This window comes from Desarmillaria tabescens, assembly GCF_030435595.1.
Source record: "Desarmillaria tabescens strain CCBAS 213 chromosome Unknown EV420scaffold_73, whole genome shotgun sequence".
NCBI classification, from domain to species: Eukaryota; Fungi; Basidiomycota; class Agaricomycetes; order Agaricales; family Physalacriaceae; genus Desarmillaria; species Desarmillaria tabescens.
Genome location: NW_026848372.1, coordinates 163,506 through 188,668, shown reverse-complemented (window position 1 = coordinate 188,668; position 25,163 = coordinate 163,506). Strand labels below are relative to the sequence as shown.

Genomic DNA, 25,163 nt, shown 5'->3' with positions numbered 1-25,163 from the left:
CGTCAGCTAGGTCTGTTCTAGACTTGGCTTGATGTTATTTGAAGAATCAGAGTTACACGCAAAGCATGCCTCAAGCTTCCAAGTAAATTATCAAGAGTCCGAGCTAGGTGGAGGAAAAGGTATTGGGGAAAAATTGAAGGGGAAGGACCGGGCCGAGATAGGCGGTCATTTGAATCTTGGCTTCCTACGTCCATCTTCGCCTGGATACTTACTTGAAGTTGCGTAACAGAAGAATGCACGCTTCCTTGATACGTAATTCATGCAGGGTGTGAAACGTTAACAAGGTTGACCGCTGTGTAGTCGTTGTCTTGGCATAATCCAAATTTCCAGGATCGTATATAGGGCGGTGCTGTCAATCATCTCGCTCCCACAACATGTCTGAACCTGGCGAATCGACGCGCCCAATTCCCTCCAAGCAACGCCGTTTGCAAGGCGCCTGCGACATATGCAGGAATAAAAAGAGTGAGTAGACGCTTGCTTGCCTGGCGACATCAGCGTGCTAATTAAGAGCAGTTCGGTGTACGTGAATCGATGTTGATTACTCGATCGACCCCAGATTTATTCCCTATATACTAGGCGACAGTGCAACCATGCCCGGGAATAAATGCTCGAACTGTATAGCGTTTGGTTCGGAATGTACACATGTTCATGTTATGTCCAAGAAGGTCAGCATAGAATTTCTTTATCCACTTTTTACCTCATCTAAATAACAACCGAATAGACTCGAATACGCATGCATTATCAGCCTCAGCCTGTTCCAGCTCCAAAAACAGACCTACAAGCCCACATCAATGCTATTCTCTCATCAAGTGCGCCCTACAACGTCCCCAATACCCATACCCCAATCCTAATGGACCTTGCGCGCTATGTACGGCAGCTTGAGGCCGACCTTGCTGCGGCCAAGAATCATGCATCACCGCCTTCTGTAGACCCTTCTTCCAGCAGCAGCACTGACCCTGCTTCCTCTGACGAAGAACCTGAAAGCTATGAACTTACTGATGCCCTTCGTCGCTTTACCATCAATCAAAAGGGTATCCGACATTTTGATAAATCCAGCGGCATGATGCTCATAAAAAGTACCATTGAGATGAAACATGCATACGATCAGTTTGCGCCTACAACTTCAACTTTTCGCCGACCCCAGTTCTGGACAATCCATCCATGGCAGCGTCCGACACCTGAAGACCTCCCCTCTCTTAGGTTTCCTCCTCCTGATTTCCTCGATCATTTGGTCGACACTTTCTTCAACACCACAAACATACACCTCTGTCTTCTCCACGGTCCTACATTCCGCCGCGAGATAGCTGCTGGAAGGCATCTCACGTCGCGTAATTTCGGAAACCTTGTCTTAGGAGTTTGTGCATATGCGTCCCGCTACTCGGATGATCCTCGTGTCGGACCTCTTGAACAAGCTGGATGGGAATGGTATCTTCAGCTACGACCCATTCATCTATCGAAGTTCTCAGATTCGACGACGCTCTGGGAACTTCAGCTTTTGCCGCTGATGGTTTTGTTTTTGTATGGGACGACCTCACCTCAGCCTTGCTTTGTCCTTATTGGTTTGGGAATTCGAATGGCCCAACATCTTAGAGCTCACCGAAAACGCCTGGTGACCCTCAAGGAGTGGACAGTCGAGGATGAGCTATGGAAGAGGGTATTTTGGGTGTTGGTGGTTACAGATATATTCGTCGGCGCTTTTGATGGAAAGCCACGGGCAACAACTTCAGAAAAGTCAGTGTCCGGCATCGACACTTTCCGTGATACTGTCGGCTCATAATCTTTTAGCTTTGATATAGATTATCCTTTAGAAGTGGACGAAGAGTTCTGGCCAGGAGAGCCACTTGCTGATCCAGAAAATCCATGGACTCAACCTTCGCACAAGCCCGCTGACGTCGTGTCATGGATATTAAACATCAAACTGCTAGAGATCCTTAGTTTTGCTCAAGTAACAATTGTTTGTCTGTTTTTAGCTCTCAAACGTACTACTGCTTATACGAAGTATAGTATTCAATTAAGCGATCTGGATATTGGGACGCTATATCGACATCTGAATGGCATGAGAACGTCGCCGTCGAACTTGATTCCGCCCTGAACAAATGGATAGACTCTATACCTGATTATTGTGCGTATTCTGCTCCATGTAAGTCTCGACGTTATTGAAAGACAATCTAGTACGTTGGGACCCCCACAAACCGGACCAACAACAGTTCGATCGATCTGTGATCCTGTACTCCACATTTTATTGGGTGCAACTGCAGGTTCACCGACCGTTCATTCCGCGGCCTAGTGCAAAAAAGAGCTCTGGAAAGTTGAAAAGCAACTTCCCTGCACTTGCAATATGTGCCAATGCAGCGAGGTCATGCAGTCATGTTCTAGATGTACACGCGAGAAGAGGTGGAATGGCTCTGCCTAATATTCTGGTGTCTGCTTTCCATTCCGCTCTAGTTCTCCTGTTGAACTTCTGGGGTGGGAAACGCTTGGGGCTCTCAGCGAATCCTGCGAGAGAAGGGGAAGATATCAAGAAGTGTATGGCTATGTTAGGCAGTTATGAGTCTCGGTATCTTGTTGCAGGACGATATCAGTAAGTATTCCTCCTTCATTGTATAAGTATTGATTTCTGATTTATGGCTAAAGTGACATTATTCGCGAATTGTTTGAGAATGGCGGCCCCAATGGACCAGACAGTCAACCTGAACAGAGCAACAAACGTGCTCGTGATGACAATGAAGAAGAATATTTTGATTTCTCTTCTGAAGCGAATGCTAATGAATGGATGCCGCCGCTCCATACTACTGAGCTGATGGGCGATTGGCAATCTTATTTCCAAGACAATGGCGAGTTTTTTGGAGAAGTACCGTCTTTCTCGCATGATTATATGTTGGCGACGGGAGTTGGGGAGGGAATCGGGGTATTTTCAGGCAAGTGGTTTCGTTTTTTTACTGCTTAGTACCGTCGGATTAATGGCATGTATTCATAGATCCTCAGGATATCGCTCTTAGGGATGAGGGTGCCGCCTGGCAAGACTTTGGAATGTACATAGCTAATATGGATGAGTTCTTAGGAATGAGGTAGTTCAGTCAATTATATATATATTTTATTTCTTCGACATTTGTTACTGTACCTGATCGTGTCATTACATTTCTAAGCCAGGAACTGTCAGGAACCAACGATATGATGAAGTACGTGGCTCTGCCGAAGCCATTCGTGTGTGCGTCAGTAGTGCCGGCAAGCTGTGGCAGTGCCGTAACCCTATACCCCTGAACTCTACCACCATGACAAGGGACGAGAACACTGAGCAGCCGGTGCCAGGCTCGAAGAAAAGGCGTTTACAGGGCTCGTGCGACATTTGCAGGCAGCGGAAGAGTGAGTAGTCGGCATCTTTGATTATATCTTCGATTATGTACTAATGCTTGGCATTGTAGTACGATGTAAGTGTGCCTATGACGCCAATTCCGAAGACGCTATCTCAACAAATTATTAGGCGATAGCGCAAAAATGCCTGGCGGCAAATGCTCGAACTGTATAGCGTTCAATTCTGAGTGCACGCATGTAGCTGCAACGACAAAGAAGGTGCGTATTGCCTATTGCTGGTGTAACCATGACTAATACCACATTTTTCTGCAGACCAGACGACGAAGGACCAAAGGAAATGGTACTAATGTATCCCCGAGAGACGATCTCCAAGTTCATATCAATGCTATCCTTTCCACATCCACAAATTATGTTGTTCCCAATGATCCTACTCTCGTGCGCAGCATCCTTGTTGATTTGGCGCGGTACGTACGCCAACTTGAAGCAGAACTTGCTGCAACACGACAAGATTACTCTCGCAGTCCATCTAGCTCGACATCCCCCAAAGGCACCGAGTCCAAATCTGATTTTGACGAAGATGATGATGATGATGAAGACGACTGCATTTATCTCACCGAACCGTTGAATCGAATCACCGTCAGTCAAAGTCGCACGCGTCATTACGGTAAATCAAGCGGGATCATGCTCGTAAAAACAGCCATTGACTTGAAAAGTGCAACTTCTTCCACTTCGACGTTTCTTGATAACCGACGACCAGCGTTCTGGAAGGTCCATCCGTGGCAACAGCCGACTACCGGCCCTTCACCTCCCTTGGTCTTCCCTCCACCGGACCTCATTGATGACCTCGTCGACCTTTTCCTGTCTACCACTAACCGCTGCGTATGTATTATACACGGTCCCTCTTTCAAGCGCTCCGTCTCTTCAGGGTTGCACCATACTTCCACCACGTTCGGTAAACTCCTTCTAGCTGTATGTGCTCTTGCATCTCGTTCTTCGAACGATCCACGGGTAGGAGAAGGGCACAGCGCTGGTTGGCAATGGTACCTACAGATCCGGATCAACCCTCCAAATGCCTACTCCTCACCGCCAACGATCTGGGATCTTCAAGTTCTACCGCTCATGACTCTCTTCTTGTATGGTTCGTCCACACCGGAGCCTATCTGGCTCTTGGCAGGTGTTGGCATTCGTATGGCTCAGGATGTCGGGGCGCATCGGAAACGAATTGTCAAGGAGTGGGGAGCGCAGGACGAGCTATGGAAGCGAGCTTTTTGGGCGTTGGTGATGATTGACACTTTCGTTAGTGCCATGGGCGGGAGGCCTAGGGCGATGCATTCTGAGCAGTGGGTGTCGTGCATGTATATATACGTACCTTCCGCTTACAAAGTTATGTGTGTAGGTTTGATGTGGATTATCCCTTGGAAGTTGATGACGAATACTGGCCTGGAGAGGAATTAGCCGATCCTGCAAACCCGTGGACTCAACCGAGAAACAAATTGGCGATACCAACTGCTTGGGTCATGCACTTAAAACTGCTTGATGTTTTGAATACTGCCCAGATGACGATTGTATGTTCTAGCAACCTTTCTGCACCGTGCCTTTCCAATCTCACAAACTGAACAGTACTCTGTCAAACGCCCCAAACAATGGGAAGCGATTCCCACTACGGAATGGGAGCAAAACATGGTCATTGAACTCGATTCTGCACTGAATAGCTGGATTGATCAACTTCCCGATCATCGTACGTTAGCCGAACATATTGATTTGGACTTGTCTGAAGACCTTTGTCAGTGAGATGGGACCCCCAGAATATGAGTGACACATTTCGGTGTCAGTCCGCCCCGTTGTATGCATCATATTACTGGATTCAGATGCTTGTGCATCGTCCATTCATGCCACGAATTCGCGGGCTGGGTAAAGGGAAATCAAATGGAAACTTTCCTTCCCTTGCTATCTGCACCAATGCAGCGCGGTCTTGTTGTCATATGGTAGAAGCGTTTTGCAAGAAGGGTGGTGTACCAGGGATGCCAAACACTTTGGTACGCTTCTTACTGTCCTATGTATTAATGATTGTCCTTGTTCACAACCGCGAATTAGAGTGCGACGTATCAATCTGCCGTTGTGCTGCTCCTTCATGTGTGGAGCGGAAAGCGCCTTGGCTTATCCACCAATCCCGTACGTGAGATGGAGGATGTCCGCAGATGCATGGCGGTGCTGAGCATGTACGAGACCCGGTATCAGGCAGCTGGGCGACACCAGTAAGTTCCATGAGATGGTTTAAATCTGATGCTAATACATTGTGAACAGTGACATTATTCGTGAACTTTCTGAATTTGACGTTCCCGTCATATGCACCGATGTAGGAACAAGTGAGACGAGGAAACGATCAAGAGAAGAGACTGGAGACGATGGTGACTTTGGAGGTGAACCGTTCAACACGATAATGAATGGAGCGGAATGGGCGTTTCCGATGGATGCTGCGGAGGTGATGGAGAGCCGGCAAAGACATGAACCTCACTCGTATGCGCTAGACGATTATATATTAGGCGCCGGCTTTGAGGGGATAGATGCCTTGGGAACGGGAGACAATATGAATGGTCAGTCTCTGCATCCATGGTATTATATTCATCTGACATATTATACGTAGGGGAGTTATCTCTGATGCCAGACGCAGATTATGGATGGCAGAACTTGGAGGCGTATCTGCCCAATATCGACTCATTCATTGCCAGCCAGGCAAGCATTTAGATATCCGTATACCATAACCAATACCAACCTTTGTAGCCAATGTCATGTTCTTATCCATTGCCTTAATATCTATATATTTTATTGAGGAATTAGTACAATGAATTTTCGTTGAGCACACGAGCTTGAAGCACTGAGGAGGCTGGGGACAACATTATTAAGACTACAAAGTAAGATCTGTGATCCATTCTACGTCGTCCTCAAGAGCACCTAGTGTGAACAAAGGGTATACGCGATTCAGAGGATGAAAATTTTTGGTACTCGCAGCATATATATAGTAAACTTAAGCAACAATAGATATGATATGAAGGGTATGCCACAGGAAAAACATTCACGATGTTGAGAACTTCCTGTCAGAGATGCCGAGAAGCCGGCTGTAGGTATCGGTAACCTCCGTGAAACTGTACATACCCATCTCTGCCGCGCTCGGCACTAAACTTTGTCCGTGTTTGGAAGCTCACCAAAGTTCCCTGATTTCACGACAACCCACAAACACTATCCTCAAAAATGGCTCAACAACGCGGTACGGCTGTCGTCCCAACGTCCTCATTTCATCCTAATGTGACTTTTCTTAGTCGGAGCATCTGGTAACAAATACCGTTTGACTCTCGGTTTGCCTGTGGGTGCGGTCCTCAACTGTGCCGATAACAGTGGGGCGAAATCCCTCTTTATCATTGAGCCATATGGATTCGGATCGCATCTGAACCGACTTCCTGACGCTGGTGTTGGTGATATGGTCGTTGCATCTGTGAAGAAGGGAAAGCCCGAGTTGAGGAAGAAGAGTACGTGGTGGAATTTTATCGTGCAACTGGAGGGAGTCTGACGAGCATTCCAGCTATGCCCGCTATTGTTATCCGCCAACGGAAAGCATGGCGCCGACGGGATGGTGTTTTCCTCTACTTTGAGGTGCGTTCTCCGTTTATCTTCATGTTTCTCGGATGTTCTAAGAGGTTGCACATACAGGACAATGCTGGTGTTATCGTTAACCCCAAGGGTGAAATGAAGGGATCTGCTATCACTGGCCCTGTCGCAAAAGAATGCGTATGCCACGTCCCTTTTTCCGATATTCATTCCTCTGACTTTTGTATAGGCGGATCTCTGGCCGCGTATTGCATCTAACGCCGGTACAGTGGTATGATTGGAGCATGTCGGTCGTAGTCCCTCTTCTTTTGTTATTGCTGTAATACACCTACATGATGCCGCAAAATCCATGTTGCATGCCTCCAATTTTCGACGTACTGTCAAGATTGCAACCGCATCTGTCGTATACAGGTCCACAGCAGCAATATCCAAGAGACTAGTCAACTGTCTGGTTGGCTTCTTGCATCTCGCTTTTGGCTAATGTGGACTCTGTTAAAATTGTCCGCAAATCCTTTTGGGCTTTTGACCTCAGGTCTTCGAGCAGAATTGAGAAGATCAAGCGCCCAAGAAAGATCGACCACTAGTTGTTTTATATATTGGCAGAGCGCCACGAACGTCGTGCAGACTTGGAGAACTCCAAGGAAATCTCGGGGACCGTTCTGAGCAGTTTGAGTGTATCTGTCGTGTGCTCCCCCGTCATGATGGAGAAATTGCCCTTCCGAGAGACGGAGTGCATCGTAACTCTTTGGGAGGGTTTGTGTAAATTTTGGTGTGTAACATTCGCTGGCTGGTGGTTAAAGGAACAAACAAAAGGGCACATTGCCTGAGTTCGACTTTCGGTCAGGACTTCGTCTGAAGTTAAGGAAACATTCTGCACGTGACCGAGCTTTGATTCGCCGACTTTTCAACCGATATCACTGCTTTCTTTTCGCGTCAAACTGATTCGAACACGAATGATTGTATTTCTAGGCTCCTCGATAGAGCAACTGGCTCATATTTGACGTCGTGAAGCCTTATGCAGATGGTCCATGTCAAGCTAAGCCAATATGGCCGCGTCAATGTCTGCCGAGAAGTAAAAAAAAACCCTGGGATTTGTAGATCTGGCTCCTAATTTCATGTAATGATGTCTTCGTTTTCAGGTTACAAACTACGCTAATGACATTTATTACAGGCACAGGCGTCCAAAGCTTGCACATAGGGGCGGTTTGAACACGCATTTTACAGCGGTAAAAGAAATAGGCGGAGACGCGCACTACGATGGTAAGCCTCCACGCGTAACCGTGGACTACGCGTCCAAGCCGCGACACCGCGACATTCTCGACGGATCTGCGGATGTTAAGGTCACGCCGACGAAGCGTCGATCAGCCGACAGACTAAGATCGTCAGAGTTTTCGTCATCCTCCAGAATATAAGTAGGGTCATTTTCCAGACAATGCCCATTCATCTCACTCAACCACCACTATCTGAACGTTTCTTATCATGTCTTTCCCACCTGCACCACCACCACCCACAGGTCTCGGTATCTATCGTGTTCTTTCACCACGAGCGGGTGTACGAGTATCGCCCATTCAGCTCGGGGGAATGAGCATTGGCGAAAAGTGGGGAGCTGTATTCGGTACTATGAGCAAGGAATCCGGTTTCAAGTTGTTGGATGCATATTTCGATATGGGGGGAAACTTCATTGACTCTGCCAATAACTAGTAGGGTTTTCTTCTCGGACTATTCGTTTCGTTGCGTACTAATTTTCCTGCAGTCAGGACGGAGACTCTGAAAGGTTCATAGGAGAATGGGCTGAGCAACGCGGTATTCGTGAACAGCTCATCATTACTACAAAGGTCTGTTCGCTTTTGGCGCATCATATTGTCGCTGACATTCCTGCCCAGTACACGATGAATTATCACAGAGGCAATGATCAGATTAAACAAAAGGTGAACTTCGTGGGGAACAACGCCAAGTCTCTCCAGAACAGCGTCACTACGAGTTTGAACCAGCTGCGTACGTCGTACATCGACATTCTCTATCTCCACTGGTGGGATTGGGATACCTCGATTGAAGAGGTAATGGATAGCTTGCATAATCTTGTTCTGCAAGGCAAGGTTCTCTACCTAGTACGTCTCTGAACACGCACATACCCCGATGCTTATACCGTTCCTAAAGGGGATCTCCGACACCCCTGCGTGGGTTGTCGCTCAAGCTAACCAGTACGCTCGAGATCACGGAAAGACGCCGTTTGTGATCTACCAAGGCCACTGGAATGTCATGGATCGCTCCTTCGAGCGTGAGATTATTCCGATGGCTCGTTCTTTAGGTATGTGTGCGCCCCTCCTAAATCATAATCCATGCACTAAATGATGGGCAGGTCTTGCACTTGCTCCATGGGATGTCTTGTGCGGTGGGCGTCTTCGGACTGATGAAGAAGAGGAACGCCGACGAACGACAGGTGAGAAAGGCCGAGCGAACATGATGACTCAAAGCTGGGAGCGGAACAAAGAAGAAAAGGCTATGTGCAAGGCTCTGGAAAAGGTTGCTCGTGAAGTTGGCGCCAAGAGCATCACTGCTGGTTTGTGTTCCACGCCGTTGCTATCATTGCCACACCCTAAGTCTTTTCTAGTGGCCATCGCCTACGTGATGCAAAAGGCGCCATATGTCTTCCCCATCATCGGCGGCAGGAAGGTTGAGCACTTGAAGGCCAATATCGAGGCATTGGACATCACCCTCACAGAAGAAAATATCGCATTCTTGGAAAGTGCACGCCCATTCGATCCTGGATTCCCCAGCAATATGATCGTATGTGATATTCGTGCCTGCTCATGAATCCTATTTAATCGTGTATAGGGTGACGGAACGAGATACGACTTTTTCGGGCTGAATAGCACTGCGCGTATGGTGAAGCAGCCTGCTCGTCAGGCTATCCGGCCCGCGGACGTTAAGCGTAGCTTGAAAGATTGGGGGGTTTGATGGAAGAAGAATTTGAGAACGCAAGGTAACATTGTAATACTCTGAATAATATATTCGGTTCATAGCTAAGACATTTATGAAAGTAATGCAATTGATATTTGTATCGACTGGGAAGCTCACAGCACCTTAGATTGTGTCGAAGGGTGTATTTGCTGATGCATAGAGTGAGTATCTAGTTATACGGGTCTGTTATGCATGGGGATAACCTAGGAGAATCCGGTTAATGTTCCCTGGCATTCCAGGTTTCCATTACCGAGTCGAAGGCAGTCTGTGAATTGGAATGTGCTCGAGTATTTACGCATATAACTTGATTGCATGCAATGGTACTGAACATTTACCGACACCTCCCACTATAGCAGTAGCTATCTAGTACGTCTGGTAGTGGCGAGGCTGTTCATTCATTTTGAAACCAAAGAGGTGCATTTTTGTGATCTCCAGAGACAATGGCCTCCTGCAGATTATATGAAAAGGGTCCCATACAGCAAATGAGATCACGGAACGTCGATCTTTTCCCCAGTTTACCCGATTTGAGTGTGCGAACAAGCTTGTGCGTAAAGATGCCATGATGAGACCCGGTATCTTCATCATATCGCTCATAATTATCGCCATATGCAGCAGCTGCCAATACTACGTGAGATTCGGTATCTTGTTTCCATCCTGGAACCCATAAGGAGTTTTCACAAAAGGCAGGGAGCCTCCGGATGGTGTCATCGGCAGCGCGGAGCATGGCGACGAAGTCCGAGATAGGCAGCGGACAGACGTTGCGTGTGTCTGAACACGAGTCTAGACTGCAGGACTCACCATGGCTGGCATCCTGGATGAAGGTGATGTGATATCCCTTCTCAACGCATACTTGGCTGAGAATGGCGTCGATCTCTCGGTTGCTGATATCGGGTACGGGCACGCCGCCATCCTGATTGCCACGGTCGATGGGACAGAGCGCTGTGATCATTTTCAGATCCTTAAATGAGATTTTTGAGTTTCCATTGTCAAAATTCCCGGGGTAATGAAAGTGATTATAGCATGAACCGTGCCCGGCAAAGTAGATAATGATGCTGTCGTCCTTCTCGATTTTGGGATTGGTGACGAGATCGCAAAGTGTGCTGATGATGTTGGCGCGAGTAGGGTTGGAGTATTCTACAGGAAGGCAGCGGGCGCAGTGTTTGCCAGAGGGACCGAGAAGGAGCTGGATGCGATCTTTGGGGACGCCGAGATCATTGAGTAAGTAGTCGTTTACTTCTAGCGCATCCGACACACAACCATGCAGTGGATGGCGTCTATACCCGTCAATACCGATAAGGACTGCCCAGAATCTGGAGCCGTCGATGTCGCGAGGAGGCTACAGTGAATGTTCAGCCAATGCCAATGCAGGAACGATACATGCTCACTCTCGCAAAAGCTGTAAGCTCTGAGCGGAGAGTACCGTTTTCGATCCTTGCAATTTTTGAGCGCAAGACGTTGAGCTCCTCTTCCATCTGCATGGCCCGAAATCTGGCTGCGTCTAAGACCTCTACAGAGTCGAGGCCTGCAGAAAAACCGCACTTTTTCGCGAGCGTATCTACTTCGTCAGCCTCAAGCCGCTTCAGTAGAATCTGTAAGGGATTTTCCTGGTCAATCGTCAGAATACCACTGATCAAGATGCATTGGAGGATCACTATTTACCGTCGACGCAGGATCCACTGAAACCATATGGATGTACTGTTCACAGAGTGGTGAGACTTTCCGCTTTCTACTTAGTCAGCGCTTCATGATTTGGAGTTTCTAGAATCGGATATGCAGAAGTTGTCGAAGGCTCCGGTGCTGTCATCGCAGCTGTATCTTGCTCAGGTGTTGAGAGTAGAAAAGGTTGACCAGGAGGCTGGTTCGGGGCGCAAGGTGCTGCCGCTTATTTATCGACATCGGACTTATACGACGTGTCTGCATTCCGATAATGACTCAGGTCTAGCTTCAATTGGCTTTGAAGAGCAACAGAGCACGCGGGATCCCAATTGGGTATCAAAATCTATTTAGGAAGGTGTAAGATAAAGCGCCAAATTTGAGCTCAGATTTACGGATCGTCTTGATCGTAAGTTTGCCTCCCATTCAAGGTGACGATCGATTGGCACAGGTCTATCTCGCCGGTCAGAGCGATTACCGTCCATATTTCCGCATTCACCCAGACGCATCCTTCCGAAAGCCTCCTAGCGATGGAATTTCCTTTCACTATGCCAGATGCATAACGTTTGGGATATCCATAGGTAGGTATGTTGCTTGCGTCAGGCTGCATAGCCAGGTTCTTCTCTTATAAGGGGGTACATCCCCTTTGTAAGTTACCTTACGTTGAAATGATCTTGCCAGCACTCATGCATTTTGCAGGTATCATTCTTTCTGGATCCTCCGTCCGCAGACACAGCAAGCTTTCGACCACCGTACTGCATGATAAATAACGGATCATAAGAAGTACATACCGTGCCTGCACTACGACTACAAACAGCTACATAAGTATGAATGTCAGTTGATTGTCTTAGTCTGCTCTTGTTGCCACAAGGAGCCGTCTTGTGTCGTCTGGTCGTGCCTACTAGGGCCACAAGTTCGTACGCCCTGCTCACTTCTCTCTCGGTTTTTGTTAGTTATCGGAGGTCGGTGGATGGCGAGAAGGGCTACAGTGCATCTTTTTATATCCTTATTACTACGCTAATTAGATATGGCCATAGTACTTCTTCGCAGATCCTCCCCACCTTTAACCCGACCCCAGCCTTCGTCTTCTTCTCTTCTTCTCTCCACCCACCATCCGCCATTTTTCTACGCTAGTGGTAGCTGGCGCCTCACTGTTCTCTTTGGTTCAGACTTCGTCGACCTGAACACCATCCTTCCATTGCCCAGGGTTGCCACCTTTTATCACCTGTGATCGAACTCAGAGGATATTGCAGTCAATGTCCAGGGTCCGTTTGATTCTACCTGGTGTTTTCACCTTGCCAGTCTAATGGTTGATCAGGAAGATTTTTTGAAGGAGGCGCTCACGCGTCATGAAAAGATTGAGGAGGAACTCGCAGCCGGGTTTGGTATGACCCTAGGAGACGTTCTTGACACTGAAGTCGTGGATGCAGCCATGCTGTGGGCCGCTCAGGTGGAGGAGGATCTCCAACGCATACGCTCGAAGATCCGCGTTCTGCATGAGCTTAGATGCATCCGCACTGAATTGGCAGGAATAGACAAGGTAGAACAAATGGTCGTATTCTTTTGGTCTTCATAGCGACTAATGGATGCTATAGCCCCCCCACGAAGTCGACGGAAGACGCTTTTGGGCTGTCATCATCGGCATCGACGCTTATCCTGGCGATTCCGCTTTAGAGGGTTGCATGCAAGATGCATTGGCAATAGAAAACCTTCTGAAAACGAGGCTCCATGTTCCAAAAGAACGCATACGCCTACTCCTCGGCCCTTCTCATGATGACACGTCTCCCGAGCTCTCTGATGCCCGTGTGATTTCTCCCACACGACAACAGATAATATCCGCTTTAACAGACCTCGTTGAAAAGCCCGACATCATGAAGGACGATGGCATCATCATCTATTATGCTGGACACGGCTCAGCATACGCCATCCCCGACGACACATACACGATCAATGGATCTGAAGTCGCTACCCCAAATTTGGGTTTTGTAGAGGCGCTCTGTCCACTTGATAGGTGCGATAACAGCGACACGGAAATCATACCCGATATCAGTGGGCGAGAGCTGAATGTGATTCTGCGACAGATGTCACTGGAGAAAGGTCCCGATATAACAGTTATATTCGATTGCTGCCACTCGGGTAGAATTACTATGACACCCAAATCAACCATTCGCTTTGCAAATCCCCTCACAGCATCACCAACTGTCCTTGGTGCCATGATGACCGCCGCAGACACCTTGCTACGGAGGTACCCCGACCCTGAAAAGCCTAAGGAACAGTCGGTGTGGACACCAAAGTGGACTGCCAATACGGCATCCCACGTCTTATTGGCTGCCTGCAAGTCGTACCAGTCGGCCTCAGAAATCGTTGATAAGTCTGGTCATCATGGTCTGTTCACAGACGCTCTCCTTCGTGCCCTCGAGTCGAGTCAGGTCGAGGCTGGGTGTTCATTTGTTGAGCTCCTGAAGACAATGCCATCCTGGAAGAACCGGACCCCCGTTGTTACAGGCGATCGCAAGCATTCGCCGCTGTGGTTTCGCGAATCGTTGCCACATCCTACAGAGGAGACCCAGCGACAACAGCCCGATCCAGGTATGCTTTCTTGATTGTGACTCGAACCACATTCTAACTGATGATGACAACAATCTTACAGATCATTCCTCCGACTCAAGTGAATCGAGTTCAACTCGTCCGACTGTACCGGCTCGGCGGTTCTGCACAACCTCATGAACCTGGCCTGTGCAGGGTTCAAACGTGAACTGCACCTTCAGATTCAGGTATAGTGCAGGGTCAGTGTTGAAATGGTCATAGCGGGTATGAAATCAAATGTGCGGAATTGATGTAGTACATGAGCGACGGAGTACATAGTCAATCGAGTAAAGAGAAAAGTATACCAAATTTTACTGGTACGAACACGTGATTGACCACCAATAGATACGAGTTCCGCGAGTATCTGATAAAGCGGCTCGCCAGGCTAACGCGAGCAACGAGCTCGAAATCCATCCCGTGGCTGGCATCCTGGATGAAGGTGATGCGATGTCCCTTCTCAACGCATACTTGGCTGAGAATGGCGTCGATCTCTCGGTTGCTGATATCGGGTACGGGCACGCCGCCATCCTGATTGCCACGGTCGATGGGACAGAGCGCTGTGATCATTTTCAGATCCTTAAATGAGATTTTTGAGTTCCCATTGTCGAGATTCCCGGGGTAATGAGAGTAATCATAGCATGAACCGTGCCCGGCAAAGTAGATAATGATGCTGTCGTCCTTCTCGATTTTGTGATTGGTGATGAGATCGCAGAGTGTGCTGATAATGTTGGCTCGAGAAGGGTTGGAAATTTCTACAGGAAGGCAGCGGGCGCAGTCACGGTGTTTGCCAGAGGGACCAAGAAGGAGCTGGATGCAATCTTTGGGGACGCCGAGGTCGTTGAGTAAGTAGTCATTTATTTCTAGCGCATCCGACACACAACCATGCAGTGGATGGTGTCTATACCCGTCAATACCGATAAGGACTGCCCAGAATCTGGAGCCGTCGATGTCGCGAGGAGGCTACAGTGAATACTCAGCCAGGTCCGGTGCTGAAATAATACACAGTGCTTACTCTCGCAAAAGCTGTCAGTTCTGAGCGGAGGGTACCATTCTCGATTCTTGCAATTTTCAAGCGCAAGGCGTTGAGCTCCTCTTCCATCTGCAAGGCCTGAGATCTGGCTGCATCCAAGACTTCTACAGAGTCGAGCCATCCATCCACGCCGCACTGCTTCGCGAGCGCATCCACAGCTTCGTCGGCCTCGAGCCGCTTCAGTAGAATCTGTAAGGGATTTTCCTGGTCGGTCGTTAGAATACTGATCAAGATGCATTGAAAGATCACAATTCACCGTCGACGCAGGATCTACTGAAACCATATGGGTGTATTATCCACAGGGTAGTGAAACTTTCCGCTTTCTACTTAGTCAGCGCCTCATCATTGAACTAGCTTAATAGCAGATTCCGGCGAATCATCGCATCTTGTCCTACATTGCTGCATTACAATATCCCTCTAGTAAATCTGATGTCGATGCTGACCTACCTGATAGTTGAAGGCTAGATCTTAATACAGTTATCAATTACCTGCATAATGTGATTTCCGTTGTCGATGTATTAGCTCGCTATCGACTCAGTGCCTCAGGCTGTGGGTTAGCCCTCTAAGAATGAATTAAAAGAAAGCGAAACAGAGGATGGAAAAGAGGAAAGTTTCACAAGACCTACCGGTGTAATCTAAAATGAATAATTCAGTATTGCTGCCCCGAAGTTGAGGTTTGGTTGAGGTTGAAGTCGGATGCCCTCAGTTTGTTCTTGTTGGTTTTCGAGGCCAAAAGGTCAAATGGACACCATCTGTCAACAAGACCATGACTTCTCTTCTCCAAAGGTTCCAGCAGGCTCGACGCTTCACTCAAAATCTTCCTACCACTATATTTACTGAAGAGACAGTGAAGAATGGCTTCCGTGACCTCATGCGAAGGGCAGCCCAGCCCGTAGCGGTCGTGACAGCCTTGACGCGTTCGGGCTACCCTTACCACGGTGCGACGCTCTCGTCATTCACGTCCATTGCCCTCGACCCCCACCCCCTCGTCGCTTTCTCCCTGCGTATGCCTTCTCGTCTGGCCAACGCGATCCAAAATACACCCCCGGACCCTTCCACACCGCACCTCGTCGTGAACATCCTCGCAGAACACCAGCCTCCCAGGGCAGAAGACTTTGTCAACGCTGAAGAAAACATGTGGGATCGCATACCGCATACCCACAGCGAGGAGGGGATACCCATTCTGTCTGGATCATTGGGGGCCGTTTCGTGTCGCCTCGTCACGTCGCCGATACCGTTGCATGATTTGGAGTTTTTAGAATCGGGTATGCAGAAGAAGTTGTCGAAGGCACCGGTGCTGTCGTCGCAGCTGTATCTTGCTCAGGTGTTGAGAGTAGAGAAGGTTGACCAGGAGGCTGGTTCGGGGCGCGAGGTGCTGCCGCTCATTTATCGACATCGGACTTATACGACGTGTCTGCATTCCGATAAGCCTACATGACCTTTGGGACGAGGGATAGATTTCTTTTCTCTAGCTACTTTTGCCTTCGGCGATGTTCGGCCTAAGCCAGGCTTCTTGAGTCCACCGTGTTTAAGTTCCGGCTAGTCGTTCTGTTACCAGCTAATAAATGCCACACGATTTCTTCATAAATCGCGATGCACCTTGACATTGCTGTTGCCCAGAACAGTGAGAAATAATGATAGGCCTAGAAATTTTGACCAATCCGGCGATATCGTGTTGTTTCTACTGAAATTCAGGTGGGCTGAGATATATTATTGCCAACAGGAAATATTAGTATATAGGTTATACAAGTGTATCATTGCTCTAAAACCTTGTCGTCTAACAGTCTTAAACTTCTTACGATATGTCTATGATTTACCGTGCAGGACCATGCTGGAGAATTTACTGTGTCTACGAATGGATGGTCCATAAAAGAACAGGATCTGCAAAATACTATTAGCGTGAAACCCTCCGGAAGCGAGACCACATACAAAGGGTATGGGAATCATGACAGCGGCTATACACGCAAACAGCGTGCTTGCCCATGTATATCCGAGGTTGTTATACATCTGTGTTGTAAAAAGCGGGAACGCCATCGCAGCGAGGTTTCCTGGAGGAAAAGGCTAAGCGACATGCGGAAGATGAAAGACAAGGAAGCTTTACGGCAAAGGCTCTGACCAGCAAGTGCCGAAGAAGCGAATGGACCGTAACTAATGACCAAGTCATGAACATGAAACAGACATACAATTGAATTGAACGTACGTGTCTGCGAGGTATGTGAACACTGCCTAGGTAGACTATGAATATCGCCCACATGAATATCTAAGCTGATTTAATCAAAGGAAGGATACTGAAAAGGGCGATCGTACCGTGATACCAATGGCAGATGCAATCCACGGCACGAACGAGAATGAAGTCCATGCGTAGATGAACATGCCGGCGGGTAGCATGATAGCCGCAGCGCAGGCCATATACAACCGAGCTTCAGGACCTCTGTGCGGGTAGTTTTTGCTGTCAAGGTATACGTAAAGTCAGTGTTTGAGATGAAAAAAGGCTCAAACTTACTGATATAATTTTTCTTGAACGACGTTTGTCATAAATCCAAGCAAGCTTCCGACACTAGGGACGGTCAGGACGTACAAACAATCGGGGAAATGACGTACATCATGATGGTAAATGCGCTACCCAATTGACCTACATTGAAGTTGTGCAAGTCCCGGAATATAAAGGGTATTGACCTGGCGTGGGCGTCAGTCAGCAATGTCAGCTGAACACGAATAGGCAAACTTACTCGACCAGTGCGTATACTACACCCCAGCAAAATCCAATCCAAAGCTAATCGCTTTGTCAGTTACAATAAAACATGAAACGGGAAACCTATAGTTACACTGAAGCTTGCTACGATGGGCTCCGTCAACATGAGGTCTACACATGTTTGTTCATATCCATCGACATAGAATATGAATGAAAACTCACGGATTGGACGTGTACACGATATGAATATCAGCGTACGCAAACTTGCCCGCTCATCTTCGATGCGTGCTCGATATCGCTTATCACCCGTCTCCTTCCGTATCTTCTTCGCCAGACGGGTGAGAAGGATCGAGGAGCGCGTTTCTTTCATGATGAGAGGCACCAATACGATATACATTCCGCATATCCTTCACGAAGCATGTATCAGCGCGCAATCACTCCATCAAGTAGACAGATCACCCACATCATCTGGATCCATTGGATCCACTTCCATTCAAGCCGTTGGTTCATTTCGATCCACCCGGCCATGATGGGTCCCACGCCTGTGCCTCCGATAGCAGCTATAGTGAATATGGTCATGGGAAGACCTCGGCTAAAGGTGAGCGTGCGCGATCAGAGTACTTACGGGAAGATAGGGACTAGCGCCTACTCTTCAGGGACCCAAATGTCCGCAATTGTTCCACCTACCATAGTGGCCCACGTTGAGCCAAAGCCGCCTTGCAGAAAGCGGGCGATTATCACCGTTTGGATATTCTTTGCCCTAAAGATAAGGTTAGTATGTGAAGGGCTGAAACGCGAAGGGCTTACAAGGCTACCATGATGTACATGATGAAGAAGCCCCCCGCGGACACGATGTACAATGGTTGTCGGCCAAACTCTTCACTGAATGAGGCGGTGAAGAGTGGAACGATACCGAACCCGAGTGTATACGTGCTTAGTCCGATGGTTGCTTGGAACCGTGTGCAGTTGAGGTCCCTTGTCATAGAATCAAACCCTAGATTATACCCAGCTGCCGTTATAGCTGATAAATGATTAGCTAGAGTTCCGATAGAGAAAAAAAACACTGTACCAGCAAGGAGAGTGGAAAAACTCGACAGTACAGTGATTGCCCATTTCCTTTGTCGCGAGAAATTAACGGGATTTCGAGGGTCACCTACCTCAAACTCGACCTAGCCGCGTCCATAAGCGAAAATTACGCGAGATGAAGGGCGTTGACATACGTATAGTGGCTCGACATAGTCTAAGTCAGGTTTCTTCTCCACATCACCAGATGAGGCACAACCCTGTCTTGGATGTACCAGCTGACTTAACTGGCGTGATAGAGGAGCGTCGAGGTCATCCGAGGCGGGTAATATGGTCGTCGACAAGCTGAGTCGGGGGTCAAGACTGGGCTCATCGACGTCCTGGAGCGATTTGACAGCGAGTCCCTCAGGGTGCTCTGGGTCATTGGTAGGACCGCTGCTTTGAGACGGTTCTCCACTGCAGGGGTGCATCGTCGAATGAGAGAGGTATTGCACTGTGGTGGAAGTGAAGCTTTGACATCTGACAGCAGGTTTTTAAACCTCTGACCCGGAGTCCCGTTTTTCTTGACTCACTTTTCCCCTCCAAAGAATTGTTGAACGTTCTATTTTGGGAATTTGTGGGCGAAAGTTGAAGCATACTCCAGGGTTCGGATATGGCTCGGACCTCGGAATTTCGGAATTTCGAGTAATGACCGCAGATATCGGCCCGGGGCGCCAGACAGCATGATAACAAGATATGAAGGACTACGAAGGACTGATTTACATCCACCCGACGGGAAGTCGATAAACCCTGCATAAAGTTCGAAGCCCCAGGTGCTGTTGAAAAGAAAATATTTATGGCAAAGCAGATCTTCGCATCCTGTTATGGAATCGAAGATTGAGCACTGAGCGCTTGGTGCGATAAAACCTTTGTGGGTAAAGACAAGCATCAGATATTCGCGGCGCTGGCAATGAACATGATTCCACAACCTCGTGGCAGAAAATTGAATTTGGTGAGAAACGGCGACTTTCGTTAGCCTTGAATGAATTGTTTCCTCCGTAAATAGTTTGTCAAGCACGGCTGTGAGGATGTGGTAATCAAAGTAATAGAACTTGCTTCGTAAGTAGCTGCCAGGAACTGCCTCAGACGCGCCAGTTTAGCCGGCCAATGGTAAGAAACAAGAGTGGAGTTTGGCTTTGTTGACGTCGCCGTCGGTGTCTCCTTTTCGACGACGTGGAAACCCGAAGTGGAACTTGGAAATGCTCATCCGGCGCTCCATGTACGTACCTGCAGAGGACTTGGTATACGGAGAAATAGCAAATTTCATTCGGAAATGTTCGACAAAGATCGGCTAGGTGCTGCCGTATGGATCGCTGAAGACTTGGGTCCATTTCTACGGATGTTGCGCACTGCTTTGCAGCAGTAAATTGCGTTGTATCGCAGCATAATATGGAAGAAGGTAGGGCTAAAAAAGGGTATTAATTAACATATTAACACTGTCATTAACAGAGCACCCCAACGCGCCTTGTGAATAAAGGTAAATAAATCAAGCTTTGCCAGGCCTATGGCCGCCGTGCTGACTTATTCCACTGCCAGATCCTTGACACTCTACTTCTGCTCTGCTTTCCAAGCACGCCTCTACCTCTGATCAAGTCGAACGACACCACCACCATGATCATGTCTTGGATAGATGCTTTCAAGTTCGTGCGCCACGTCCTTGTTACGTCCACGTCCACAGGTGGTGTCCTTCACGAAGGATTTCACCTGTGCAGTGGTGTTCAGTTGTTACATCCACAGGTAGTGCTCTTTGCGAAGGGTCTCACCTGTGCAGTGGTACTCGGCAGTTACGTCCGCTGGTGGTCTCCTTTGCGAAGGATCTCACCAGTTTGGTGGTACTCGGTGTTTCGTCCGTATGCAGTCTCTTTTTCGAAGGAGCTTGCCTGTTTGGTTGTACTCGGTTTCCGCTTCGTGGTTTTCATGGGTTAAGCTAAGGCTCGAGCACTACTACAGGCATGCTGTTCCATGAAATAGCGGACCTCGTCAGTTATGCTTGCCTGACGCTCGCGTTCCCTTCCCGCAGTCTGTGGTTCCCCGCTTGTCCGTGGATGATTCAGATGCTGCCGTATCTTTCATTGGCTTGCTGCTGAGCTGTATCCCCCTCTCCATCCAGCCTATGGCCCATGCACCATGTCTGAGTCTCTTATGTACTCTTGTTTGTTAGTATGTTCTTTTGTCGTCATCGTTGACGCACATGCCTCATTGCTGGGTTCCATCATTGCATGAGGACGCATTGACGTTGCATCGACGTCCTTTCTTCCTCTCCCATGACACCGCAACGATTACCACACAGGAAGGCTCTCGTTCCTTTGTTTGACTTCTTCCCATACCCTTGCAGTGGAGATTCTGAGGTGGAGTGAATGCTGTCGTCCTCCCGTCCCCCATTCACAATGTTTATGTCGAGATTGAGGACGAAGCCCATGTCTTGCTGTATTGCAAAGGATCTCCCTCCCTGGTAGATTTACGTTCGGATTTTTTCCGTAAATATTTTCCTACTCACCTCCGATTTGTTGGCTCACTTGCTACGTCGCGCCGTACCTGGATATGAAGCCATTCACTCTTCTCGACGCAGATGATATGAAAATCATCGGTTCTTTGGCAAAATGTGTATTTGATGTTTTCCGTATCTTTAGTGCTGTACCCCTATATAGACCTTGATTGATTGCATTGATTATATTCCCCACGTTGTGTCTCTACTCCGCGCGACGCACTCAACAGTGTGATCACAACGGTATGAGCCTTCGTGGCCACAGCGCGTAGCTTGCCATGTTTGGGCTGTGGACCCGGCCGTTCCTTACTGGGACCTTGTGCCGGTACCAATACCAACACCAACACCACCAGACACAAAAAACCATACCTTTTCTCGCCACCCCCAGCACACGATCGAACTCGGAAACATGAATCTCGACCCTTCTTCGTGCGCCAGCTTTAGAAGTAGGTGCTGCACCAACGTTTTCACATTCAACAGAGTCACCAATGGTCATGGAACCTTGTAAACGGTGTCGGGAAACACTTAAGAGGGACTAGAGAGGATCATGAGTTGACTCAGTCCACAAGTAGTTCTGGATTTTTTTAACTAGCATTTGTCGAGAGGATCAGTCGACGCCCTCTGTCGGACTCCTCGGATGGATTCTAATTTTGGGTTGGTAGCTCGTATTGAATAGCGCGATCACTACCATGGTATTTACCCGTTCATTTTTCATCGCCGTACCTCAGTCTTCTACTACCATCATCGACTGGAGACTAAGGTACGTTCTTCCTTTGTTACTTATTTCATTGGTGCTTATGATACTACGTAGATCGTTGTTCATTAACAGGTACTTCTAATACAGTCTTCTACCATCATCGAGCTGAGATCGTTGTTCATTAACAGCATTTTGTTATTAGCTTGCTAGAAAACGCTTTCTTCGTGTGTTATTCGCATCATTTCACAAGAAATTTATTAACTGTTAATAACCTGTGAATAAATGCCCTCTCTTGACCTGATAACATGTTATTAACAGGACCAGGAATTATTAGCCCCACCTCAGTATGGAAGTTCCCTGGAGGGAACGAAAATCGAATTTCTAAATTCTCACCCTTTTCTATAAATACATGCCGCATATGGAACTGCCTCGCAACGACGCCAATTGAGCCACTCCATACTCACCCCTGTCGCCAACGATGACGACGACGACCAACGGATCACTCCTTTCTTCATTCCCACCACCATGGGCGTCGAGGACGATGCCTTGAAGACGCCCAAGCAGCACGACTTTGCTCCCCAGCCTGTTTACCCTCTGCCGCACACGGACGACATTAACCGCGATGAAATTGTAAATGATTCTGAGGCCGCTAGCGATACCACTGCCACCAACACATCTGACGAATTTGACTGGGACGAAAACGAGGAGGCTGTCGAGAAGAACCAGACTGAGGTTCGCGCTAGAAGAGGGAGGGCGATATATGTTGCTTTTATGAAGCTTGCCAGGCCTGTTCGGGCCTTGTTAATTGGTATACTGGGGGCTGGAATATTGATCACTCCCCTGTTGGTGGTGCACTTCCGGTTTAGAAGCAGTCCTGCAAGGATTCATGTCCACGTCTGGTCCCTGTGGTTGACCATCATCTGGGCGGCTGGATGTGCTACATATCTGGTCGTGGATTTACTTCCCCGACTAATAATTGCCCTCGTCGTCATGCTTGGAGGCAAGGTGGAGCGCCTCAAAATTCAAGTTGAGGTACGGACGCGAAAAATAGTTCCTTTCTCGTTCTGACCCCGCATTATCAGTTGGCTGTCGCCGTCTCAGGCTGGCTCAAGCTAGCGCTAGACATATCCTGGGCATGGATCAGTCTATCAGTCATTCGCAGAATCTATCACCCTCCCTGGTTCTTATTGGACTATTGTCAACCGCGTTCATATCTGCTCTATTCGGCGCAGGGATCATCTTCCTCGTCGAAAAACTCGCCCTCCATTTTGTTGCCATCAACTTCCATCAGAAGGCCCTCGCCGATAGGCTGACCGAGAATCAGTTTGCTTTACGAGCTCTCGATAGATTGTCTAATTCTCAACCCTGGGCATGGAACAAGAAGGGTCCCAACGTCAAGAAAGGACATAAGAGTCCTGCGAGCTCTGTTGATCTCAATACTTTGGCACAGGAGTCAGAGAAGACTCGGCCAAAGAATTTCAAAGGCCGCAACAGAAGGAGAAAAAACAAGGCTATGGCGAGCGTCTTCGTGGATCAAGTCAGTGGGGTCATCGGACAGGTGGCGTTGAAGGATTCCAAGTTTAACCGGTCAGGCGAACTTGGGAATTTGCATTCTGCGCGTAAATTAGCCAAGAAGCTTTTCAGCGCTCTCAGCGACTCCTACCCTCCAAGGGAGCATCTCATCGTAGATGGTAAGTTATGTGTTGTGTATTCAAGTGAATTAACTGACAGGCCATACAGATTTCTTCCCGTATTTCCGTTCCACTTTGGAAGCTCAACAAGCTTTCGATATCTTCGACAAGGACGGAAATGGTGATATAAGCAAGAAGGAAATGCGAGAAGCTGTTCAACGTATCTACAAGGAAAGGAAGGCATTGGTAGCGAGTTTGAAGGTACGACCTTGCTTGCTCACTGCATCACCCTGCTCATCTGAGTATACAGGATGCCGGATCTGCGGTGTCCAAACTCGATGCTGTGCTTCTTGCTGTGGCACTCGTCTGCATCATCTTTATCTGTCTACTTATATTCAACAAAAGTGATACTCTATCATCGCTTGTACCCCTAGGAACTATTATCCTGGGCTTCTCGTTCGTTTTCGGCAACTCTGCCTCGACTTTGTTCGAATCGGTGCGAGACTTGCGGTTATCTGCTTCACATTGTTACTCATGTGATGACATTCTAAGCTCATTTTCATCTTTGCCACGCACGTCTTCGATGTTGGCGATCTCGTTCTCATAGACGAACAGGTAATACAGCACACTGGTCCCTTATGTAGCCTCATGCACTAAAATCATTTGTAGCCTCTTTTCGTACGTGAATTCGGCCTCTTCTCGACCACGTTCCGCCGTGTAGATGGTCAGGAAATCGTCGCACCAAATAAACTCCTGGCGAGTTCAAAGTTGGTGCACAACCTGAGGCGTAGTAACTCCATGTGCGCTGTACCTGCTCCCTATATGCCTGGTATCTAATCTAATACTTCCAGGTGGGAAACAACGACCTTGATGGTCTCATATAACACGCCTTTAGAGACTATCGAAGCACTGAAAGCGAAACTCAAGGCCTTTGTAAACACCAACTCCCGCGACTGGTCTGGGTTTGACCTCAACATCGACAAGATGGTGAATCAGAACGCGATCCACCTTATCGTGGCCATGGAACGTACGTGTATCCCGTCTCTTCGGTCTCATCCAGCTAATTCTGGATTCTCTCTTCACTAGATCGACCGAATTGGCAGGACTGGGGAGGGAAGATGGGCTAGGCGGACAGCGTTTATGAGGAACCTGAAGACTATTTTGGAGGAACTGGATGTGGGGTACGCGATGCCTTTGCAGCCGGTGTTGTTGCCCAAGGGTCCAGTCCCTGGGGGTGTGACGAATAGTCCGCCGTTAGGTTTTAGTTTGGCGGGGGCTGCGAATGCGAGGACATCATCTCCTGGTTGAGTTTGATGTTATAGACAGTTTTATCTATCGCTATATCTCTTTTGGACATCTATTGGACCCTTTTTCTAGAGAAGATTTCTAAGGATCCAAAAGACAAGTTGTCGGAGAATGGGGATTCCATTCACCCAGTGTCAGGTTCGCAC

General features: G+C 48.2%; 11 protein-coding genes across 11 annotated transcripts; 8 read left to right on the top strand and 3 right to left on the bottom strand.

Moving 5' to 3' along the window:
* Window positions 1-159: 159 nt before the first annotated feature.
* Window positions 160-3,161, top strand: EV420DRAFT_1581063 (uncharacterized protein). The gene is made up of 8 exons (XM_060474651.1): window positions 160-462; window positions 577-665; window positions 722-1,731; window positions 1,786-1,954; window positions 2,005-2,122; window positions 2,173-2,581; window positions 2,635-2,918; window positions 2,978-3,161. The coding sequence occupies exons 1-8, from the start codon at window positions 375-377 to the stop codon at window positions 3,070-3,072; spliced, it is 2,262 nt and encodes a 753-aa protein (XP_060323809.1). The 5' UTR covers window positions 160-374; the 3' UTR covers window positions 3,073-3,161.
* Window positions 3,162-3,185: 24 nt separating this feature from the next.
* EV420DRAFT_1581060 (fungal-specific transcription factor domain-containing protein) lies at window positions 3,186-6,170 on the top strand. The gene is made up of 10 exons (XM_060474650.1): window positions 3,186-3,363; window positions 3,423-3,428; window positions 3,482-3,570; window positions 3,625-4,652; window positions 4,709-4,877; window positions 4,933-5,050; window positions 5,101-5,348; window positions 5,407-5,567; window positions 5,617-5,906; window positions 5,957-6,170. The coding sequence occupies exons 1-10, from the start codon at window positions 3,273-3,275 to the stop codon at window positions 6,055-6,057; spliced, it is 2,301 nt and encodes a 766-aa protein (XP_060323808.1). The 5' UTR covers window positions 3,186-3,272; the 3' UTR covers window positions 6,058-6,170.
* A 331-nt stretch (window positions 6,171-6,501) lies between these two features.
* On the top strand, window positions 6,502-7,353 carry EV420DRAFT_1127678 (ribosomal protein L14b/L23e). Its single transcript, XM_060465956.1, has 5 exons — window positions 6,502-6,577; window positions 6,630-6,836; window positions 6,890-6,960; window positions 7,018-7,095; window positions 7,145-7,353. Exons 1-5 carry the CDS (start codon window positions 6,562-6,564, stop codon window positions 7,190-7,192), a joined length of 420 nt encoding a protein of 139 aa, XP_060323807.1. The 5' UTR covers window positions 6,502-6,561; the 3' UTR covers window positions 7,193-7,353.
* A 1,041-nt stretch (window positions 7,354-8,394) lies between these two features.
* On the top strand, window positions 8,395-9,873 carry EV420DRAFT_1650326 (arylalcohol dehydrogenase; the record flags this gene model as incomplete). Its single annotated transcript, XM_060478432.1, has 7 exons — window positions 8,395-8,615; window positions 8,669-8,750; window positions 8,799-9,023; window positions 9,073-9,223; window positions 9,275-9,475; window positions 9,527-9,702; window positions 9,751-9,873. 7 exons carry the CDS (start codon window positions 8,395-8,397, stop codon window positions 9,871-9,873), a joined length of 1,179 nt encoding a protein of 392 aa, XP_060323806.1.
* Window positions 9,874-9,998: 125 nt separating this feature from the next.
* On the bottom strand, window positions 9,999-11,660 carry EV420DRAFT_1127745 (uncharacterized protein). Its single transcript, XM_060465957.1, has 3 exons — window positions 11,536-11,660; window positions 11,262-11,480; window positions 9,999-11,212 (listed from the first exon to the last, which is right to left on the bottom strand). The coding sequence occupies exons 1-3, from the start codon at window positions 11,560-11,562 to the stop codon at window positions 10,268-10,270; spliced, it is 1,191 nt and encodes a 396-aa protein (XP_060323805.1). The 5' UTR covers window positions 11,563-11,660; the 3' UTR covers window positions 9,999-10,267.
* Window positions 11,661-12,174: 514 nt separating this feature from the next.
* EV420DRAFT_1127780 (uncharacterized protein) lies at window positions 12,175-12,761 on the top strand. Its single transcript, XM_060465959.1, has 2 exons — window positions 12,175-12,177; window positions 12,229-12,761. The coding sequence occupies exon 2, from the start codon at window positions 12,361-12,363 to the stop codon at window positions 12,661-12,663; it is 303 nt and encodes a 100-aa protein (XP_060323804.1). The 5' UTR covers window positions 12,175-12,177; window positions 12,229-12,360; the 3' UTR covers window positions 12,664-12,761.
* On the top strand, window positions 12,591-14,325 carry EV420DRAFT_1127759 (caspase domain-containing protein). Its single transcript, XM_060465958.1, has 3 exons — window positions 12,591-13,069; window positions 13,125-14,118; window positions 14,180-14,325. The coding sequence occupies exons 1-3, from the start codon at window positions 12,836-12,838 to the stop codon at window positions 14,254-14,256; spliced, it is 1,305 nt and encodes a 434-aa protein (XP_060323803.1). The 5' UTR covers window positions 12,591-12,835; the 3' UTR covers window positions 14,257-14,325.
* A 69-nt stretch (window positions 14,326-14,394) lies between these two features.
* Window positions 14,395-15,428, bottom strand: EV420DRAFT_1650323 (uncharacterized protein; the record flags this gene model as incomplete). The annotated part of the gene is made up of 3 exons (XM_060478431.1): window positions 14,395-15,075; window positions 15,128-15,349; window positions 15,402-15,428. The coding sequence occupies 3 exons, from the start codon at window positions 15,426-15,428 to the stop codon at window positions 14,395-14,397; spliced, it is 930 nt and encodes a 309-aa protein (XP_060323802.1).
* A 487-nt stretch (window positions 15,429-15,915) lies between these two features.
* On the top strand, window positions 15,916-16,765 carry EV420DRAFT_1581041 (flavin reductase like domain-containing protein). Its single transcript, XM_060474649.1, has one exon. The coding sequence runs from the start codon at window positions 16,017-16,019 to the stop codon at window positions 16,581-16,583; it is 567 nt and encodes a 188-aa protein (XP_060323801.1). The 5' UTR covers window positions 15,916-16,016; the 3' UTR covers window positions 16,584-16,765.
* Window positions 16,766-16,951: 186 nt separating this feature from the next.
* EV420DRAFT_1650321 (MFS polyamine transporter) lies at window positions 16,952-19,330 on the bottom strand (the record flags this gene model as incomplete). Its single annotated transcript, XM_060478430.1, has 15 exons — window positions 16,952-17,026; window positions 17,075-17,193; window positions 17,262-17,293; window positions 17,346-17,371; window positions 17,453-17,594; window positions 17,649-17,702; window positions 17,747-17,821; window positions 17,875-17,918; window positions 17,971-18,008; window positions 18,060-18,244; window positions 18,301-18,429; window positions 18,487-18,597; window positions 18,645-18,858; window positions 18,907-19,006; window positions 19,058-19,330. The coding sequence occupies 15 exons, from the start codon at window positions 19,328-19,330 to the stop codon at window positions 16,952-16,954; spliced, it is 1,617 nt and encodes a 538-aa protein (XP_060323800.1).
* Window positions 19,331-22,606: 3,276 nt separating this feature from the next.
* On the top strand, window positions 22,607-25,020 carry EV420DRAFT_1623087 (Mechanosensitive ion channel-domain-containing protein; the record flags this gene model as incomplete). Its single annotated transcript, XM_060475899.1, has 9 exons — window positions 22,607-23,113; window positions 23,164-23,278; window positions 23,314-23,772; window positions 23,822-23,973; window positions 24,023-24,208; window positions 24,265-24,327; window positions 24,382-24,512; window positions 24,564-24,743; window positions 24,816-25,020. 9 exons carry the CDS (start codon window positions 22,607-22,609, stop codon window positions 25,018-25,020), a joined length of 1,998 nt encoding a protein of 665 aa, XP_060323799.1.
* Window positions 25,021-25,163: the final 143 nt, after the last annotated feature.

Excerpts from the sequence above, each read along its gene's own strand:
- EV420DRAFT_1581063 (XM_060474651.1), top strand. The coding sequence starts at position 375 with ATGTCTGAACCTGGCGAATCGACGCGCCCAATTCCCTCCAAGCAACGC. Across the intron at positions 463-576 it reads CATATGCAGGAATAAAAAGA|GCGACAGTGCAACCATGCCC; the intron begins GTGAGTAGACGC and ends CCTATATACTAG. Across the intron at positions 2,919-2,977 it reads GGGAATCGGGGTATTTTCAG|ATCCTCAGGATATCGCTCTT; the intron begins GCAAGTGGTTTC and ends ATGTATTCATAG.
- EV420DRAFT_1581060 (XM_060474650.1), top strand. The coding sequence starts at position 3,273 with ATGACAAGGGACGAGAACACTGAGCAGCCGGTGCCAGGCTCGAAGAAA. Across the intron at positions 3,571-3,624 it reads TAGCTGCAACGACAAAGAAG|ACCAGACGACGAAGGACCAA; the intron begins GTGCGTATTGCC and ends ATTTTTCTGCAG. Across the intron at positions 5,907-5,956 it reads AACGGGAGACAATATGAATG|GGGAGTTATCTCTGATGCCA; the intron begins GTCAGTCTCTGC and ends TATTATACGTAG.
- EV420DRAFT_1127678 (XM_060465956.1), top strand. Across the intron at positions 6,961-7,017 it reads GTGTTTTCCTCTACTTTGAG|GACAATGCTGGTGTTATCGT; the intron begins GTGCGTTCTCCG and ends TTGCACATACAG. Across the intron at positions 7,096-7,144 it reads GCCCTGTCGCAAAAGAATGC|GCGGATCTCTGGCCGCGTAT; the intron begins GTATGCCACGTC and ends ACTTTTGTATAG.
- EV420DRAFT_1127745 (XM_060465957.1), bottom strand. The coding sequence starts at position 11,562 with ATGGTTTCAGTGGATCCTGCGTCGACG. Across the intron at positions 11,481-11,535 it reads CAGTGGATCCTGCGTCGACG|GAAAATCCCTTACAGATTCT; the intron begins GTAAATAGTGAT and ends ACGATTGACCAG. Across the intron at positions 11,213-11,261 it reads AGCTTACAGCTTTTGCGAGA|CCTCCTCGCGACATCGACGG; the intron begins GTGAGCATGTAT and ends CATTCACTGTAG.
- EV420DRAFT_1127780 (XM_060465959.1), top strand. The coding sequence starts at position 12,361 with ATGTCAGTTGATTGTCTTAGTCTGCTCTTGTTGCCACAAGGAGCCGTC.
- EV420DRAFT_1127759 (XM_060465958.1), top strand. The coding sequence starts at position 12,836 with ATGGTTGATCAGGAAGATTTTTTGAAGGAGGCGCTCACGCGTCATGAA. Across the intron at positions 13,070-13,124 it reads AATTGGCAGGAATAGACAAG|CCCCCCCACGAAGTCGACGG; the intron begins GTAGAACAAATG and ends TGGATGCTATAG. Across the intron at positions 14,119-14,179 it reads GCGACAACAGCCCGATCCAG|ATCATTCCTCCGACTCAAGT; the intron begins GTATGCTTTCTT and ends ACAATCTTACAG.
- EV420DRAFT_1581041 (XM_060474649.1), top strand. The coding sequence starts at position 16,017 with ATGCGAAGGGCAGCCCAGCCCGTAGCGGTCGTGACAGCCTTGACGCGT.